Here is an 18944-nt window from a genome sequence, read left to right on the forward strand (position 1 = left end):
GTTGAAGAGATACATAGATAGGCATCTGAAGCACTACATGGCAGGAAATAGTGCTTCCATCTAGTGCTCTTGCAAATGAAAATATTCATACAAAACTGTTGCCTTATAGTGCTCCAGAAAGGACTCCTGAGGTTACATCCTTGCTTTTCAACAGAAGATACCAAGAGAAAGAAGAAACATTGATAATAGAAGTGTTTAAAATCCTATGCTCTATCTGAATCATGATAGAAAAAATGTAGGGTTTCATATCCCTTTAATTCTTTAAAAGGTATTTTTGTAGTCTCAGCACAGCGACTGGCTACACTGGGCTAAAAGAAGCTGCACCCAGGTGGTAAATCGCCATAGAACAGGCTAATAATAGTATTGAGCCAGTTGTTTGTTCCTGTGAGTGTGCTTCTATCTGTGTGTATTTAGTCTCCTTAAAGGGACACTGTACCCAAAAAAATTCTTTTGTGATTCAGATTGAGCATGAAATTTTAAGCAACTTTCTAAATTACTCCTATTATCAAATTTTCTTCATTCTCTTGGTATCTTTATTTGAAATGCAAGAATGTAAGTTTAGATGCCGGCCCATTTTTGGTGAACAACCTGGGTTGTCCTTGCTGATTGGTGGATAAATTCATCCACCAATAAAAAAGTGCTGTCCAGAGTACTGAAATCAAAAAAAAGCTTAGATGCCTTCTTTTTCAAATAATGATAGTAAGAGAACGAAGAAAAATTGATAAAAGGAGTAAATTAGAAAGTTGCTTAAAATTGCATGTTCTTTCTGAATTACAAAAGAATTTTTTTGGGTACAGTGTCCCTTTAAGGGAAAAAGGGGAAACTAGATGTGGACTCCTTGCTCAGTACGCTTAGAGGAATATGGCTACACCTCACTGACGAGGCCCAATGAAGGATGAAACGATCGTCTGGGGTTGCTGTGTTCTTTGTTCAGAGAGGAATTGCCTGGTATTTCGGTGCTGGGCTGACTGTAATAGGCGGGATCAGACTGATATATTACAGGAAAGTTCTACTCTGTGAAAAGCATTACTGGGCTAAAAGAAACTGCACCCAGGTGGTAAATCGCCATAGAACAGGCTAACAATGGTATTGAGCTGGTTCTTCGTTCCTGTGAGTGTGCTTCTCTCTGTGTGAACAATGGATAATCCACCAACCTACTTAAGAATTTATTTTAGTGATGTCTGTTAGAGTCTCATTTTCATAACTTAAACAGACAGTCTACTTGAAAATTTTTATTTTTAAAAAGATAGATAGTCTCTTTATTTTACCTCTATGATTACCTGTATCTAAGACCCTGTAGATGTCCCCTTATCTAAGTGCTTTTTTCTATTTAGGTTTTTACAATCTTGCATTTTAGCCAATTAGTGCTTGTTCTTGTGAACTCTTTATCATTCTCCACGGGAGTGAACACAATATTATCTATAAGGCACAAATGAACTAGCACTTTCTGGCTATAGTGCAAGATTGTAAAAAGTGAGAGAGAAAAAGCACTGAGATAAGGGGTAACCTGTAGGGGCTTAAACAAATAAGTAGACTGTCCCTTTAAAGAGACATTAAATTTAAAATCTCTAATTGATGCACTTGGTAATTATATATTTTTTGGCATGAATAAAAGTTATGTTAAAACGTTTGATTTTGAAGCTAACAGGCAGCAGTGGCATTGCCAGGTAGGGCACCAGCACCTCCAGCATATACCCCCCCCCCCCGAATAAAGTGATCCATAACTTTCCTCCACTACTCTGCTTGTGCCTGCCCTAGCTCCGCCTGCAGCATGTACATTGCATCCCTGACTGGATGGGGCTAAGGCAACAGGCCCGGCCCATAACTGGTCCCAGTCCACCGAACAAATGTCCCGTATGCTGTATGCTCAGTCCAGGCCTAATACAACTTGCTGAGCTTTGAAAAATAAAACAGCCATGGGTGCTAAAGTAACCATAAACTGGGGGTAAAAATTAGGATATGGGTGGGGGTATTGGAAGTTGTAAAGAAAGAAATATGTTTTTTTATGCACTTAGCAGCATAATAAATAAAAAACAGAATTAAGTTTAATTTTTAAGTCATCTAGCAAAAATATTGCCTAATACGATTATAGCATTTCTGAAACAGAACAAAGATGTTTCCAGCAATTAATGTGCTTGCTAAATTAATATATTAATTCTTTATATTTATTCTAATGGGATCTGGAGTTAAACCTCTTATATTTCTTTTTTATATTCAGCCAATACTGAAGTGTCGTTTTCATTTGACGTTGGAAATGGACCCGTTGAGCTTGTTGTTAAATGTCCAGCTCCACTGAATGATGACCAATGGCACCAAGTCAAAGCAGAAAGAAATGTGAAGGAAGCCAGCTTACAAGTGGACCAGCTACCAATGCAATCCCGCAAAGCACCCACACAAGGGCACACACGACTTGAGTTGTACAGCCAGCTTTTTGTTGGTAAGAATAAACATAGCATCATACAAACAGCATAATATTCTGTCTTTATAAACATTTATTGCTTGATCTGGAACTAAAAAATTAATTTCATTTTCTCCAATTCCAGTTGCAAATTTTCCAGTTGTTTTGGGGTTTCTTAAATTTAGGATATTAAGGTTTTTTTTAAATACAACCCATGTCTTAAAGGGCTTTAAAGGACATGAAAATCAAAATTAAACTTTCCTGGTTCAGATAGAACATTTTATTTTAAATGGTGTTTTAATTTACTTATATTATAAATTTACTTTAATCTTCTGGTATCCTTTAATGAAGAGCCTACCAAGGTTGGATCAGGAGCAGCAATGCACAGCTGGGAGCTACTTGGTGATTGGTGGCTACACATATGTTTCTTGTCATTTGCTCACTAAACTAAAAAGGGAATTCTACATACAACGATCCTGAATATTATAAAAACAACTGTGCAATGTAATGTCCTTCATGTTTTATTTTGCCTGCCTTTCATTAAATTTACCTTAGAAAATTGTGTTCTTCCATTGCCCTCAAAGAGGATAGACTTCTGAAGTGACAACATGTCGCAAAGTAATTGTTTGATCAGTAAAGGAGCTAATCTATATACAGTTGTGCTCATAAGTTTACATATCTTGGCAGAATGTATGATTTCTTGGACATTTTTCAGAGACTATGAATGATAACACAAAAAAAATCACTCATGGTTCGTGTTTGGCTGAAGCCATTTATTATCAATCAACTGTGTTTACTCTTTTTAAATCATAATGACAACAAAAACTACCCAAATGACCCTGATCAAAAGTTTACATACCCCAGTTCTTAATACCGTGTATTACCCCCTTTAACATCAATGACAGCTTGAAATATTTTGTGGTATTTGTGGATGAGGCTCTTTATCTTCTCAGATGTAAAGCTGCCCATTCTTCCTGGCAAAAAGCCTCCAGTTCCTGTAAATTCTTGGGCTGTCTTGCATGAACTGTAAGTTTGAGATCTCCCCAGAGAGGCTCAATGATATTGAGGTCAGGAGACTGAGATGGCCACTCCAGAACCTTCACTAATCTGCTGTAGCCAATGACAGGTCGACTTGGCCTTGTGTTTGGGATCATTGTCATGTTGGAATGTCCAAGTACGTCCCATGCGCAGCTTCTGGGCTGATGAATGCAAATTTTCCTCCAGTATTTTTTGATAACATACTGCATTCATCTTGCCTTCAGTTCTGACCAAATTTCCTGTGCCTTTGTAGCTCACACATCCCCAAAAAATCAGTGTTCCACCTCCGTGTTTCACAGTAGGAATGAGGTACCTTTCATCATAGGCCTTGTTGACTCCTCTCCAAATGTAGCGTTTATGGTTGTGGCCAAAAAGCTAAATTTAGTCTCATCACACCAAATGACTTTGTGCCAGAAGGTTTGAGGCTTGTCTCTGTGCTGTTTGGTGTATTGTAAGCGGAATACTTTGTGGCGTTTGCATAGTAATGACTTTCTTCTGGCAACTCGACCATGCAGCCCATCTTTCTTCAAGTGCCTCCTTATTGTGCATCTTGAAACAGCCACCTCAATTGTTTTCAGAGAGTCCTGTATTTCACTTGAAGTTATTTGTGGAGTTTTCTTTGCATCCTGAACAATTTTCCTGGCAGTTGTGGCTGAAATTTTAGTTAGTCTACCTGACCGTGGTTTGGTTTCAACAGAAACCCTCATTTTCCACTTCTTGATTAGAGTTTGCACACTGCTGATTGGCATTCTCAATTCCTTGGATATCTTTTATATCCCTTTCCTGTTTTATACAGTTCAACTACCTTTTCCCGGAGATCCTTTGACGATTCTTTTGCTTTCCCCATGACTCAGAATCCAGAAACGTCAGTGCAGCACTGGATTAAAGATGCAAAGGTCTGTCAGGAGTCCAGAAACTCATTGACCTTTTATACACACACACAAATTACAAGCAAACAGATCACAGGTGAGGATGGTTATCTTTAATAGCCATTCAAACCCCTTTGTGTCAACTTGTGTGCATGTTATCAGGCCAAAATCACCAGGGTATGTAAACTTTTGATCAGGGTCATTTGGGTAGTTTCTGTTGTCATCATGATTTAAAAAGAGTAAACACAGTTGATTGATAATAAATGGCTGCAGCCAAACACTAACCATGAGTGAAAGAAAAGTTTTTGTGTTATCATTCATATTCTCTGAAAAATGTCCAAGAAATCATAAATTCTGCCAGGGTATGTAAACTTATGAGCACAACTGTATGTCCCTAATAGGCCACAATCTATCTGAATCAGGAAAGTTTATTTTTGACTAGACTGTCCCTTTCAATTTAGCTTTGAAAACTGTGAGTTTTCCAGATCTGAGAATTTAAAGTGAACACTGCATACTTTAGAAGCCTATGCCTTCCACATATTTGTCTCTAATTGGCCTCAGCAGTGGTGATAAGATAAAATATCACAAAACAAAAGAAGAGGTCTGGTCTTCTAAACACAAATAGGCAAATAAATGGCAGCATGCTCATCAGTATATAGAGATTGCTTATTACTGAGTAACCTTTGCGGGGGGGCAAAAAAAAGTTTTGCAGCAGAACCCACTATTCAGTAGGTCCACTACTGCATTGAGAACATGTGCATGAAACATTTGTTCCAATTGTATTTTTAATTTGTTTAGTAGTAAATCAGTTTAAATAAAATGCAATTTGTCAAAATTCCCAAATCCAGAATTCCAAAATACAAAAATTCTAAAATACAAACTTTTTCACTATTTTTTTTAAAAATAAAATAGAAAATTACTATTTTCTCTTCCTATAAGTCACACAAGTATTACAAAATGATGTAAAACTACCTTTAGTTGCATGTATAAGCTGCATTATGACATTTAAATATTGCTTAAATGACATATTATGTCCCATTTTACAGATGCAAATATTCCAAAATCCAAACCTTTTCCAGTCCCAGGCAGTTTGGATTACGAGTTTTCTACTTGTAATTTTTAGTCACTATATTATTTTTGTTAAAAAGTTTACTTAAAGCTACATGAAACCCAAATGTATTCTTTCATGATTCATATATATCAATTTTAAACAACTTTCCAATTTACTACTAATATCAAATTTGCTTCATTCTCTTAACATCCTTTTGCTGAAAGAGCGACAGTGCACTACTGGGAGCTAGCTTAACATATCTAGTCAGCCAAAGACAAGAGACAAATGTGTGTAGCCACCAATCACCAGCTTGTTCCCACTAGCGTAGGATATGTACATGTTGTTTTTCAGCAAACAATATACACAAGAATAAAGCAAATTTGAAAATAGAAGTGAATTTAAAAGGTTCTTACAACCATGTGCTCTATCTGAATCATTCAAGTTTAATTTTGACTTTCCTACCCCTTTAAAGAGGCATAAAACCCAACAATTTTCATTCATGATTCAGATATAGAACATAAAAATGTAAACAACTTTGCAATTTACTTCTATTATCAAATTTGTCAATGCCAAGATGCATATATGTTCAGCCACTTATCAGTAGCTAGCTCCAAGTAGTGCATTTCTGCTCCTGAGTTTACCTAGGTATGCTTTTCAACAAAGGATGTCAAGGGAATGACGCAAATTAGATAACAGAAGGAAATTGGAGAGATATACTGCTAGTTTCCCCAAACATAGTTGGTAGAGGAGGATATGAGTGCTTTTTTCTAAAAAAAAATATAAAACCTTTTAAAAACTTACTTAGAAGCTCCTAGTTTATCTCTGTTGATGAGGTAGTCTGGGACACCCATTGAAATGGGCTGGGAAAACAAAAAGAGCAGATACTTCCCCCTCCCCCCCTTCCTTGCATATGAAAAGACATAACAGAAACAGGAGCCAGCAGGAGTGTGTAAATGTGTGTATACATTTGTTGCTGTGGAGCTTGCGTAGGACTCTAAAAATCAGCACAATGTTCTTAAAAAATAAGCAAAACAATACATTTTTATAAAAATACTACCAGATGGGCTATATAAATCTAGTGTATAATGTCCCTTTAAACCAGCACCCATTACTGTACTCTCCATTGTCTTTTTCTAACAAATGGCTTCTCTTGCTTTACCATTCATCCCACTCACCTCTTCATTGCAGTCCTAAACTATATTTCTTGTCTAGCTGCCTATCATCACTCCTAATATTAAAAAAGCTTGATACGTTCCACGGCCACCTCAACATTAAAGTCTCTGTCACTTCTTACAAAGTCTTTCATATTGGACTACAATGTATTCTCCAGTATGTATGAATCTGATTAATATACGTAGATGTTTTGGGTCATAATATATTTACATGCAACTGAACAATTATTTCAAGGTATTTTAATATACTTTATATATATATATACAGTATCTCACAAAAGTGAGTACACCCCTCAAATTTTTGTAAATATTTTATTATATCTTTTCATGTGACAACACTGAAAAAATGACACTTTACTACAATGTAAAGTAGTGAGTGTACAGCCTGTATAACAGTGTAAATTTGCTGTCACCTCAACATAACTCAATACACAGCCATTAATATCTAAACCATTGGCAACAAAAATGAGTACACCCCTAAGTAGAAATGTCTAAATTGGGCCCAATTAGCAATTTTCCCTCCCAGGTGTCATGTGACTTGTTAGTGTTACAAGGTTTCAGGTGTGAATGGGGAGCAGGTGTGTTAAATTTGGTGTTATCGCTCTCACACTCTCTCATACTGGTCACAACATGGCACCTCTTGGCAAAGAACTCTCTGAGGATCTGAAGAAAAGAATTGTTGCTCTACATAAAGATGGCCTAGGCTATAAGATGATTGCCAAGACCCTGAAACTGAGCTGCAGTACGGTGGGCAAGACCATACAGTGGTTTCACAGGACGGGTTCCACTCAGAACAGGCCTCGCCATGGTCGACCTAAGAAGTTGAGTGCACGTGCTCAGTGTCATATCCAAAGGTTGTCTTTGGGAAATAGACGTATGAGTGCTGCCAGCATTGCTGCAGAAGTTGAAGGGGTGGGGGTCAGCCTGTCAGTGCTCAGACCATACGCCGCACACTGCATCAAATTGGTCTGCATGGCTGTCGTCCTAGAAGGAAGCCTCTTTTAAAGATGATGCACAAGAAAGCCCGCAAACAGTTTGCTGAAGACAAGCAGACTAAGGACATGGATTACTGGGACAATGTCCTGTGGTCCGATGAGACCAAGATAAACTTATTTGGTTCAGATGGTGTCAAGCATGTGTGGTGGCAAGCAGGTGAGGAGTACAAAGACAAGTGTGTCTTGCCTACAGTCAAACATGGTGGTGGGAGTGTCATGGTCTGGGCCTGCATGAGTGCTGCCGGCACTGGGGAGCTACAGTTCATTGAGGGAATAATGAATGCCAACATGTACTGTGACATACTGAAGCAGAGCATGATCCCCTTCCTTCGGAGACTGGGCCACAGGGCAGTATTCCAACTTAAAGGGACACTGTACCAAAAAAAATTATTTCGTGATTCAGATTGAGCATGAAATTTTACGCAACTTTCTAATTTACTCCTATTATCAAATTTTCTTCATTCTCTTGTTATATTTATTTGAAATGCAAGAATGTAAGTTTAGATGCCGGCCCATTTTTGGTGAACAACCTGGGTTGTCCTTGCTGATTGGTGGATAAATTCATCCACCAATAAAAAAAGTGCTGTCCAGAGTACAGAAACCAAAAAAAAGCTTAGATGCCTTCTTTTTCAAATAATGATAGCAAGAGAATGAAGAAGAATTGATAATAGGAGTAAATTAGAAAGTTGCTTAAAATTGCATGCTCTTTCTGAATTACAAAAGAAAAAATTTGAGTACAGTGTCCCTTTAAGAGTGGAATAGGACTCCAGTGGCAACCTGTGAAGCTCTGGTGAACTCCATGCCCAAGAGGGTTAAGGCAGTGCTGGAAAATAATGGTGGCCACACAAAATATTGACACTTTGGGCCCAATTTGGACATTTCCACTTAGGGTGTACTCACTTTTGTTGCCAATGGTTTAGACATTAATGGCTGTGTGCTGGGTTATTTTGAGGGGACAGAAAATATACACTGTTACACAGGCTGTACACTCACTAGTTTACATTGTAGCAAAATGTCATTTCTTCAAGATATAGTAAAATATTTACAAAAATGTGAGGGGTGTACTCACTTTTGTGGGATACTGTATATATATATATATAAAATTTAAGATCTTCGTACAAAATTAAAGTTTTAACAGTGTTTAAAACTGTATTTGTGCTAACAAGATTTAAGATGTTTTGTAGAGCAGGGACACACCCTTTGAAAGTCTCTTGAGTATGTTAATTTTGAATTATTTTGTTATGGCCAATTGGGGACTGATATAAATTAATTCCAACTACGATTTTCAAGTAACCCTATCTGTAACAGCAGAGTTTTTTTTAACTTTTACCCAGTCACCTGCAGAGATGCACACAAAACCATTTAGAAATTTGCCCCACCTTGTTCAATCAAGCAATATTGCATTTTGTAATTGTTACTAGTTTATGTAAATACTCAGTTACAAAAAAAGTTACTTTGTCATTGTAAATTGATTGAAACAAATAGTCATTTGTTGGGTATTCTGCTTCAGACACACATTAGTTTAGAGATGTATATTTTTAGAATTGCAATTTTTTTTTAATAATGAAATGCATTTCCTTAATTATCGGGAAGGGTCTAGCTGCAGACTGGAGCTTCACGCTAGACAGGAAACATGTGACCTCCATTTAAAGCTTTTTTTTTTTTTTTTTTTTTGCTTTTTTTTTTTTAAATTATCGTATTTTTCGCTCCATAAGACGCACTTTTTCCCCCCTCAAAAGTAAGGGAAAATGTCTGTGCGTCTTATGGAGCGAATGCAGGCCCTGCACTTGACCTAGGGCGGCAAATTTTGGGGGGCGGCACTTTTTGGAGGCAGTCATAGCAGTGCATCCAGCAGTGGATGCCGCTCACGCTTAGAGCAGATGGAAAAAACTGTCCACGGCGAGCTAATGCATGAGGCTATCGAAGAAGTGCATCAGAGTGCTTGAGTCGGCAGCATATGGAGTGAGACAGTGAGTGAGTAGTTTATTTACAGACGCACACACTCTATTTGGGAACTTTATTGCTGGCATTAGCTTTTATTTTCATACCGCCATACTGCCCAGCAAACTATTGGCTCCATTTATAATTCTGCATGCTGGTAACTGTAGATGCTTGCTATGCAGAAGCTACCGTTATATATTTTCAATATATAGACGCTTGGCTAGGGGTTTAATTGCATGCACAGTAGCGCCTCTCTCTCTCCTGCTTGTGTGTCCGCTTCAATTTATGTTTATGGGTTATTATGGCTATGCAAAATCATCACGAGAAATAGAGCCGGTGTCAGATCAGTCTTATCTGACACCGGCTCTATTTCTCGTGATGATTTTGCATAGCCATAATAACCCATAAACATAAATTGAAGCGGACACACAAGCAGGAGAGAGAGAGGCGCTACTGTGCATGCAATTAAACCCCTGGCCAAGCGTCTATATATTGAAAATATATAACGGTAGCTTCTGCATAGCAAGCATCTACAGTTACCAGCATGCAGAATTATAAATGGAGCCAAAATCAGTGACGAGTCGTCACCTGCACCAATGGAATTTCGAAAGCATTTTACTCTGGACGGAAACAACCCAAAAAGGAGTGTGAGGATTAACAAACTAAAAGGGCAGCCCAATTTCACATGTAGAAGGTACTCCATTCTAATGTAACACTGATACAGCCAGGAAGAAACTACTATTGCATGCAGTCTTGAATTACTTTAGCACTCACTGAGTATCCGGTATGACAGAACCCAGTAATGAGCTGGGTAATAGTAGTAAAAACCGACTACGGTACATGCTGCAGCATAAACACCACACTACCCTAGATTTGGCTGGCTCAACATCCGTGTACTCAAATTGTAACGTAAGCCGCAGATTAATGGATGCTGTCAGAAGGCTCACGGTCCCGCCTCCAGCAAGAAGTGAGAAACTACGGTATATAAAGTTAAAATGAAGCGTTTATTCAAGTACAGACTGTACTTGAATAAGCGCTTCATTTTTAACTTTATATCACCAGTGACCAGGCGCAGGGTGAGGGTCCCATCTTGCTGGCTGCAGTCCTTCCCCTCAGCATTTTCTGCTTACTGGCATGGTAGTGTGACACTGTGCCTACTATCGGCACAGCGCGAGAAAAGAGCCGGTCAGTGTATGTACTGTAACTACCGGTAACTACTCTCTCTGTAATCTGTAAGCCGCAGCAGTGCACCACCATAAGAAAAAAATGAGTGGCTCCCGGTCCCGCCTCCAGCAAAGGGAAGAAACTACCATTATATAAAGTTAAAAGGAAGCGTTTATTTAAGTACAGACTGTACTTGAATAAACGCTTCTTTTTAACTTTATATACCAGGTAGTTTGATGATTCTTCTTCCCTTTGCTGGAGGCGGGACCGGGAGACACTCATTTTTTTCTTATGGTGGTGCACTGCTGCGGCTTACAGTTTGATTACAGACAGAGAGTACACTGATCTGAGACTGGTTCTTTTTCTCGTGCTGTGCCAATAAGCACAGTGTCACACTACCAGTCCAGTAAGCAGAGAATGCTGAGGGGAAGCAGGACTGCAGCAAGATGGGACCCTTACTCTTTCTCTTTATAAGTAATTAAATATATGCTGTGTCCCTGCACTGGTTATTGTATTTATCTCTCCTTCCCTTCTCTACCTGGCTCCTTCCTCTCCCTCCTTCCTTCCTTCCTCTCCCTCCTTCCTTCCTTCCTCTCCCTCCCTCCTTTCTTCCTCTCCCTCCCTCCCTCCTCTCCCTCCTTCCTTTCTCTCCCTCCTCTCCCTCCCTCCTTCCTCTCCCTCCTCTCCCTCCCTCCTTCCTCTCCCTCCTCTCCCTCCCTCCTTCCTCTCCATCCCTCCTTCCCTCTCCCTCCTTCCCTCTCCCTCCCTCCTTCCTCTCTCCTTCCTCGACTCTCCCTCCCTCCTCTCTCCCTCCCTCCTCTCTCCCTCCCTCCTCTCTCCCTCCTTCCTCTCTCCCTCCGGTCTCCCTCCTTCCTCTCCCTCCCTCCCTCCTTCCTCTCCCTTCCTCCTCTCTCTCCCTCCTCTCTTTTTTCCCTTTACATTTACTTTGTTTATGAATAAAATAAAAACAATAATAAATGTACACCTTGACCCAAAAAATATTAATGTGAAAAAAAAGGCTTAAAAACATAGGGTGGGGGGGGGCAGCAGAATCTTAAATGCCTAGGGCAGCACAAATCCTAAATATGCCCCTGGTTAAGGTTAAGTGTTAGGGTTTAGGGTTATTAGGGATAGGGGTTTAGGGTTAGGGTTAGCCCCCTCCCCTTGGCACATCAGGCATCAGGAAATAGAAATTATATTATATATTTTTTTTCTTGTTTTCCTCCTCTAAAAACTAGGTGCGTCTTATGGTCAGGTGCGTCTTATGGAGCGAAAAATACGGTAACTTTAACGTAACAACCAATAGACACAATAATTCTGAAAACTAAACATTTTCTATGCTTTCTTGTTCTTAATGTTAATTCAACGTGATTTATGCTTGATTTTCATTTATAAGGTAACCACTGTGAATAAACATTAAGAACAAGAAAGCATGCAAAATGTGCGAGGCTGAAGTTGGCTTCTTATTCGTTGAATTAAATTAAATCAGCTTCTTATTCGGCAACTGATTGTAATTTGCAAAATAAAGCTTTATAAACAAAATATCTAGCATTATTTTTAGTTTAAATTAAATAATACACTTTCCAAAAACCTAAACAAACTTACATTTTATTAAAAAAAAATATCTTATATTGTAATAAACAGATGGCAAACATGGCACAATTTTGGTTATGTTTTGAATAAGTAACTGGTGTTTTAAAAGGGTTAAATTCCTCTGGGCCACTCATTTCTGTGGATATATACAGGGCATGAACCCCATCATAGGGTAGACATGTTATCAGCCTGGCACAATGATCTTTATGGAAAACAATTTGATGCCAACCTGGCCACTTCATATATTTTACCTTTTCTAAATAAGTAAATGGTATTTAAAAAGGGTTAAAATCCTTTAGGCAACTAATTTCTGTGTGGATATATACAGGGTGTAAATCCCTTCACAGGGTAGGCATGTTCTCAGCCTGGCCCAATGCTTTTTATGGCAAACAAACTGGTGCCAACATTGCCACTTCATATATTTTACCGTTTCTGAATAAGTAACTGGTATTTTAAAAGGGCTAAAATCCTTTGGGCCACTAATTTCTGTGTAGATATATACAGGACATGAGCCCCTTCATTCAATCCACATGTTTTAAGACTGGCCTAACGATTTCTATGGCAAACAAGCTGGTGCCAACCTTGCTACTTATATATTTGACCTTTTCTGAATAAATAACTGGTATTTTAAAAGGGCTAAAATCCTTTGGGCCACTCATTTCTGTGTAGATATATACAGGGTGTGAGCCCCTTCATAGGATAGACATGTTACCAGCCTGGCCCAACGGTTTCTATGAAAAATAAACTGATTTCAACCTGGCTTCTTTATATATTTTACATTTTCTAAATAAGTAACTGGTATTTTGAAAGGGTTAAAATCCTTTGGGTCATTAATGCTAAATAAATAATTGAATACCACATTTTGCTGCTTACCTTCTTTGGACTTTTCTGGATATATACAGGGCATAAACCTCTCCATAGAATAAGTATGTTCACAGCCTGCCCCACAGTTTGTTTACCACAGAAACTGTTTGCCAGTCTGAAAACATGTGGATTGCATGTAGGGGCACATGTCCTGTATATTTCCACACAGAAATGAGTGGTCCAAAGGATTTTAACTCTTAAAATACCAGTTACTTATTCAGAAAAGGTAAAATATATGAAGTGGCAATGTTGGCACCAGTTTGTTTGCCATAAAAAGCATTGGGCCAGGCTGAGAACATGTCTACCCTATGAAGGGATTTACACCCTGTATATATCCACACAGAAATTAGTTGCCCAAAGGATTTTAACCCCATTTAAATACCAGTTACTTGTTCAGAAAAGGTAAAATATATGAAGTAGCAAGGTTGGCACCAATTAGTTTGCCATAAAGAGTGTCTGGCCAGGCTGGTAACATGTCTATCCTATAATGGGGTTCACGCCCTGTATATATCCACACAGAAATGAGTGGCCCAAAGGATTTTAACCCTTTTAAAATACCAGTTACTTAGTCAAAACATATCAATAATTGTGCCATGTTTGCCATCTGTTTATTGCAATATAAGATGATTTATTTATTTTTTATAAAATGTAAGTTTGTTTAGGTTTTTGGAAAGTGTATTATTTAATTTAAAATAAAAAATAATGCTAGATATTTTGTTTATAAAGCTTTATTTTGCAAATTGCAATCAGTTGCCGAATAAGAAGCTGATTTAATATTCAAATTCAGCGAATAAGATGCCAACTTCAGCCTTGTACATTTTGCATGCTTTCTTGTTCTTAATGTTTATTCACAGTGGTTACCTTATAAATGAAAATCAAGCATAAAACACTGTGAGTGAACATTAAAGGGACATAAAACCCAAATGTTTTCTTTCATGATTTAGAAAGAGCATGAAACTTTAAACAACATTCCAATTTGTTTATATTATCTAATTTGTTACATTCTCTTGATATCCTTTGTTTAAAAGGATATCTAAATAGACTCTGTAGCTGATGATTGGTGGCTGTACATAGATGCCTTGTGTGATTGGCTCACCCATGTGCATTGCTATTTCTTCAACAAAGGATATCTAAAGAATGAAACAAATTAAATAATAGGAGTAATTTGGAATGTTGTTTAAAATTGAATTATCTATTATTATTATTATTATTATTATTATTATTATTATTATTATCATTTACTAGTCGATAAGCCTGCCCAGAGGGCAGTCTAATTATTTTTTAAGCTACAGATGTAGAAACAAACTATTTTGTAACTCTTCTTATATATATATATATATATATATATATATATATATATATATATATATATATATATATATATTTATTTATTTATTTATTTATTTATACTATAATTTTAATTGACTACTGTCTTAAATATATCAAAAATATTTTCTAGATAATAATCTACAGATATAGCCACACTCTATTTGGACAAACAACTGTCCTAAATAAATACAAAATTTCTTCTCTTTAAATTTTGTCTACTTTAAGTATATTTCTTTATATACAACATTTTTAGTAAAGCAGGCAACACTTCCAGTTATTAATTTCCCTTGTTCTTGTCCGTCTATGACCTTAACTTTTACATCTGCAGAGCTTTTTACCCTTGAAAAAGCTACATATAACTGTCCAGGGCTAAAATCTGGCTCTGGCAAATAGATCATTCTTATATTATTCTAATCTATAGTTAAATTTACAACTTTTTTTTTTAACTTTAAAAAATAAAACCCAATTTTTTTTTTGTTTTTATAAAAAAATAGTATACCTTTTAAATAAAGAGTATATTTTATATTAATATATTTATATAAATTATTATAAAATGTTTTATCCTACTGAGCTACTTATGTAGCAATAGACTTTTTTTAAAACTACTTTAGCTTTTAAAAAAACGCTTTATAAGTATATTTAGGTTCTGTTATTTAACTTTCTATAAAGCTTATGAGGTAAAATATGTCCAATCGTTTTTTTTTTTTTGTTTGTTTTTTTTAACAACTTAAGCTTTGAAAAAAGCTGTTAAAAATAAAAAAAAACAGGCTTATCTTTAGCTTTTATAAAAGCTTTTGGATAGAATAGCTAATAATGCTAAAAAATTAAACTAAATACGATGTTCCGCTATTAAACTAACTGATCTCTCTCTACAACAACTCTCCTCACAGACTGCTTTTTCCTAACTGCGTCAGATAATGTTTTAACTTATTATTAAAATTGACTAATGGCGCGAGGAAGGGGCATGGTTAGTCGCAAGCAACACACGCATTTTGCTGCGAGCGAGAGGCGTGGATTTCCACAAACGTGCAGTGTTTGATTGACACTGACGCATATGTTAATTCCTATACCCGTAAAATATTTTCGGAAGTTGCGATCATCAATTTCCTTACCTCCCCCCCACACATTATTTATACTGTAACAATGCATAGTTACTGTATCAATAATGTAGACACTAACACTGTAAAAATAAGCATTAATAAAAATCATGTACAATCTGACACTTATACATACACTTCCTTTCAATACATACGGCTAAATGCTAAATTATTTAAAGTGTCAGTATGTACATTATATATATATATTACAAATGCTTATTATAGAAGTGTCAGTGTCTACATTATTTATACAGTCACTTTGCATTGTGACTGTATAAATAATGTGTAGACTGAACTACCTCCCAGTAATAAACCTAACACTTCTTTACCTATATTTCCGCCATCCCCAAAAAATCGCAAGTAAAAATAAAATGAATAACCCCTAATCCGAGAACCCCCACATCGCAATAAACCTAATTACCCTATTAACTCCTAAACCGCAAAAACCCCACATCGCAAAAAACATAATTACCCTATTAACTCCTAAACCGCAAAACCCCCACATTGCAATAAACCTAATTACCTTATTAACCCCTAACCCGCAAAACCCCCACATCACAATAAACATTATTAACCTATAGACCCCTCAACCGCAAAACCCCCACATCGCAATAAACCTAATTAACTTATTAACCCCTTAAACTGCCATAACCCACAATGCAAATAACTAATTAAATAACTAAGTACCCTAACCTAACACCCCCTAACTTAACACCCCCTAAATTTACCCAAATTACCCAAACTAATAAATTCTAAAACTACAAAAAATAAAAAAGGCTACCATTACAGAAAATAAAAAATCAAATTACCAAATTTTAAAAAATTAAACCTAATCCCTATGAAAATAAAAAGCCCACCAAAAAATAAATAAAAAAAGAATCTAAGAATAAACTACCAGTAGCCCTTAAAAGGGCTTTTTGCAGGGCATTGCCCCAAGATAATCAGCTCTTTTACATCCAAAATACACCAAGTCCCCCTAACAGTAAAATCCCCCCACCCACCAAACCCCCCAAAATAAAAAACCTAACACTAAAAAAACCTAAACTACCCATTGCCCTGAAAAAGGGAATTTGGATGGGCATTTACCTTAAAAGGGCATTTAGCACTTTTACAAATTGCCCAAAAAAACCCCTAAGTTAAAAAATAAAAAATAAAACATACATTTTTTTAAAAAACCTAACACTAAAGCCCCAAATAGATGCTCACAGGTCCTAAAGTCCGGCGGAGAAGATCTTCTTTCAGACGGGTCCACAGCAAAGGCGGCACAGAGATGCAGAGTGGTGTTTCCAGATGTGGTGATCCTCTGAGGTGCGATGGTCCTTGGCGGCGGTTCCCGGCGGTGGTGCTCCGCGGCGGCATGGAGGTTTCTCTTCATGCAAACGTCTGCCGCACACTGAAGATTAAATGGAAGGTACATCAGCCAATAGGATGAGAGCAAGTTAAATCTTATTGGTTGGTGAACAGCCAATAGAATTTCACTTGCTCTCATCCTATTGGCTGTTCAATAGGGGTAGGTTAGGGTGCTTAGTTAATTAGTTATTTGCGTTGTGGGTTTTGGCGGTTTAAGGGGTTAATAAGTTAATTAGGTTTATTGCAATGTGGGGGTTTTGCGGTTTAGGGGTTAATTGGTTAATAGTGTTTATTGCAATGTGGGGGTTTTGCAGTTTAGGGGTTAATAGGGTAATTAGGTTTATTGCATTGTGGGGGTTGTGCAGTTTAGGGGTTAATAGGGTTATTAGGTTTATTGAGATGTGGGAGTTTTGCGGTTTAGGGGTTAATAGGGTAATTAGGTTTATTGCGATGTGGGTGATTGACTGTTAAGGGATTAAGGGGTTAATTACTTTATTATTTTGCGTGTGGGTTTGTGGTGTAGATGTTAAAACTTTGTGTGGGAGGTTTGTTTTTTTGTTTGTTTTACTTCTTGCAGGCGAATATTTTTTTATTTTTTTAAAATACTTGATGCGGGCGGTTAGTTTTTGCTTTTGTAATGCTCCGTTTGCCTTTTCTGCATCCCGGTGGATTCCGAAAATGGCAGGGTGGTGAAAGGATCCAACATTCCATTGAGGATGCGTGCGCAACTGCCGACGGCGACAGACATTACAAACGCAATTATAGTATAGATTTGTATAGCGCCACCAAATTCCGTAGCACTGGGTACAATGATAGGGGTGTACAGTGACAAGGATTTGTGCTAAAATACAAAACATAACAAAACTAAACAAATCTAGTACAGGAGGAAGAGGGCCCTGCTTCGGAGAGCTCACAGTCTACAGGGCGGAGAGCGCTCATATTATGGATCTGAATCATGAAAGAAAAATGTTGTGTTTCATGTCTTTTTAAGAACAAGAAAGCATGCAAAATGTTTCGTTTTTAGAATTATTGTCTATTAGTTGTTTGTTACGTTAAAGTTGATTTAAAAAAAAAAATTAAACCTTTGAGTGGGGGTCACATGTTTTCTGTCTGCCAGACACCTTTGTAATTATCTGCAAAGTGGTTGAAAGACATTGTAAACAAACCATATGTTGCCAAAATGTCAATGGTATTTAAATATGGTAGGAATGAGATTACATAATTAAAGCAAATTTACATTTTTTTTAGAATTGCAATAAACTTCTACATTAAAGAAGGGATTGGGGGTAAAACATCAGTTTAATCCATACTGAATCAGCAGGAATTGCAAGCAAATATAATTGAGGAAATTTAGCAGCAATATTACTCTGATACCATTTTTTACTAACAGGATTATAAAGGGACATCTGCATGCAGTTAGTACATAGGCAAGTGCTTACTAATTGACATTTAATCTGGAATTACTTTGTGTTTTAGAATGAAACACTCACATTACATATAATACTAGACTGCATTACACAATAGACTATAAAGGTTTGAGGCAAATAAGAACTTATGATGGTTGGGAGCCAAAATGGTGTCCATGTTACTTTTTCTATATCTAAGGTTGCCATCTGTTCTACATAAACATACTGGCTAATTAGGGGGTTTGGAGATTAAAGAGTTAGGTAGGGTCATCATTATACCTCATATTAAACGCCATGGTCCTGCATCTCCTGTCAGTCATATACAATGGATCACAGATCCGATCCTATAGTCTGCAGCACCTTTCATATACATGCCTATATAAAACTTCACCTGCAAACTTTAAGGGCTATTCTAGTTGAGAAATGACATGCTCTAAACCCACATCCGACCTCAGATCAGTTCTATACTCCTGTCAACCTACGCCCACATCAGACCTCAAATCAGGACTATGCCTCAACAGCCCACATCAGACCACTGATAAGTCCCATGCCCCTGCAGCTCCAGTCAGTAATATGCCCACTTCTGACCTCAGATAAGAGCCATGACCCTGCAGCTCCTGTCTATTATCTGCCCACAACAGATCTCAGATAATTGCCATACCTACTGTATATTAGAC

General features: G+C 37.2%; 1 protein-coding gene across 1 annotated transcript in view; it reads left to right on the forward strand.

Annotated features, from left to right (window-relative positions):
• The window catches only part of CNTNAP2 (contactin associated protein 2), a 2991056-nt gene that overhangs the window by 2781822 nt on the left and 190290 nt on the right, over nt 1–18944 (forward strand). Inside the window, exon 18 of the mRNA XM_053715812.1 lies at nt 2219–2437. Coding sequence (XP_053571787.1) covers nt 2219–2437 — 219 coding nt within the window. The remainder of the gene's footprint in view (nt 1–2218; nt 2438–18944) is intronic.

Source organism: Bombina bombina, chromosome 5 (assembly GCF_027579735.1).
Source record: "Bombina bombina isolate aBomBom1 chromosome 5, aBomBom1.pri, whole genome shotgun sequence".
Taxonomy (NCBI): Eukaryota; Metazoa; Chordata; class Amphibia; order Anura; family Bombinatoridae; genus Bombina; species Bombina bombina.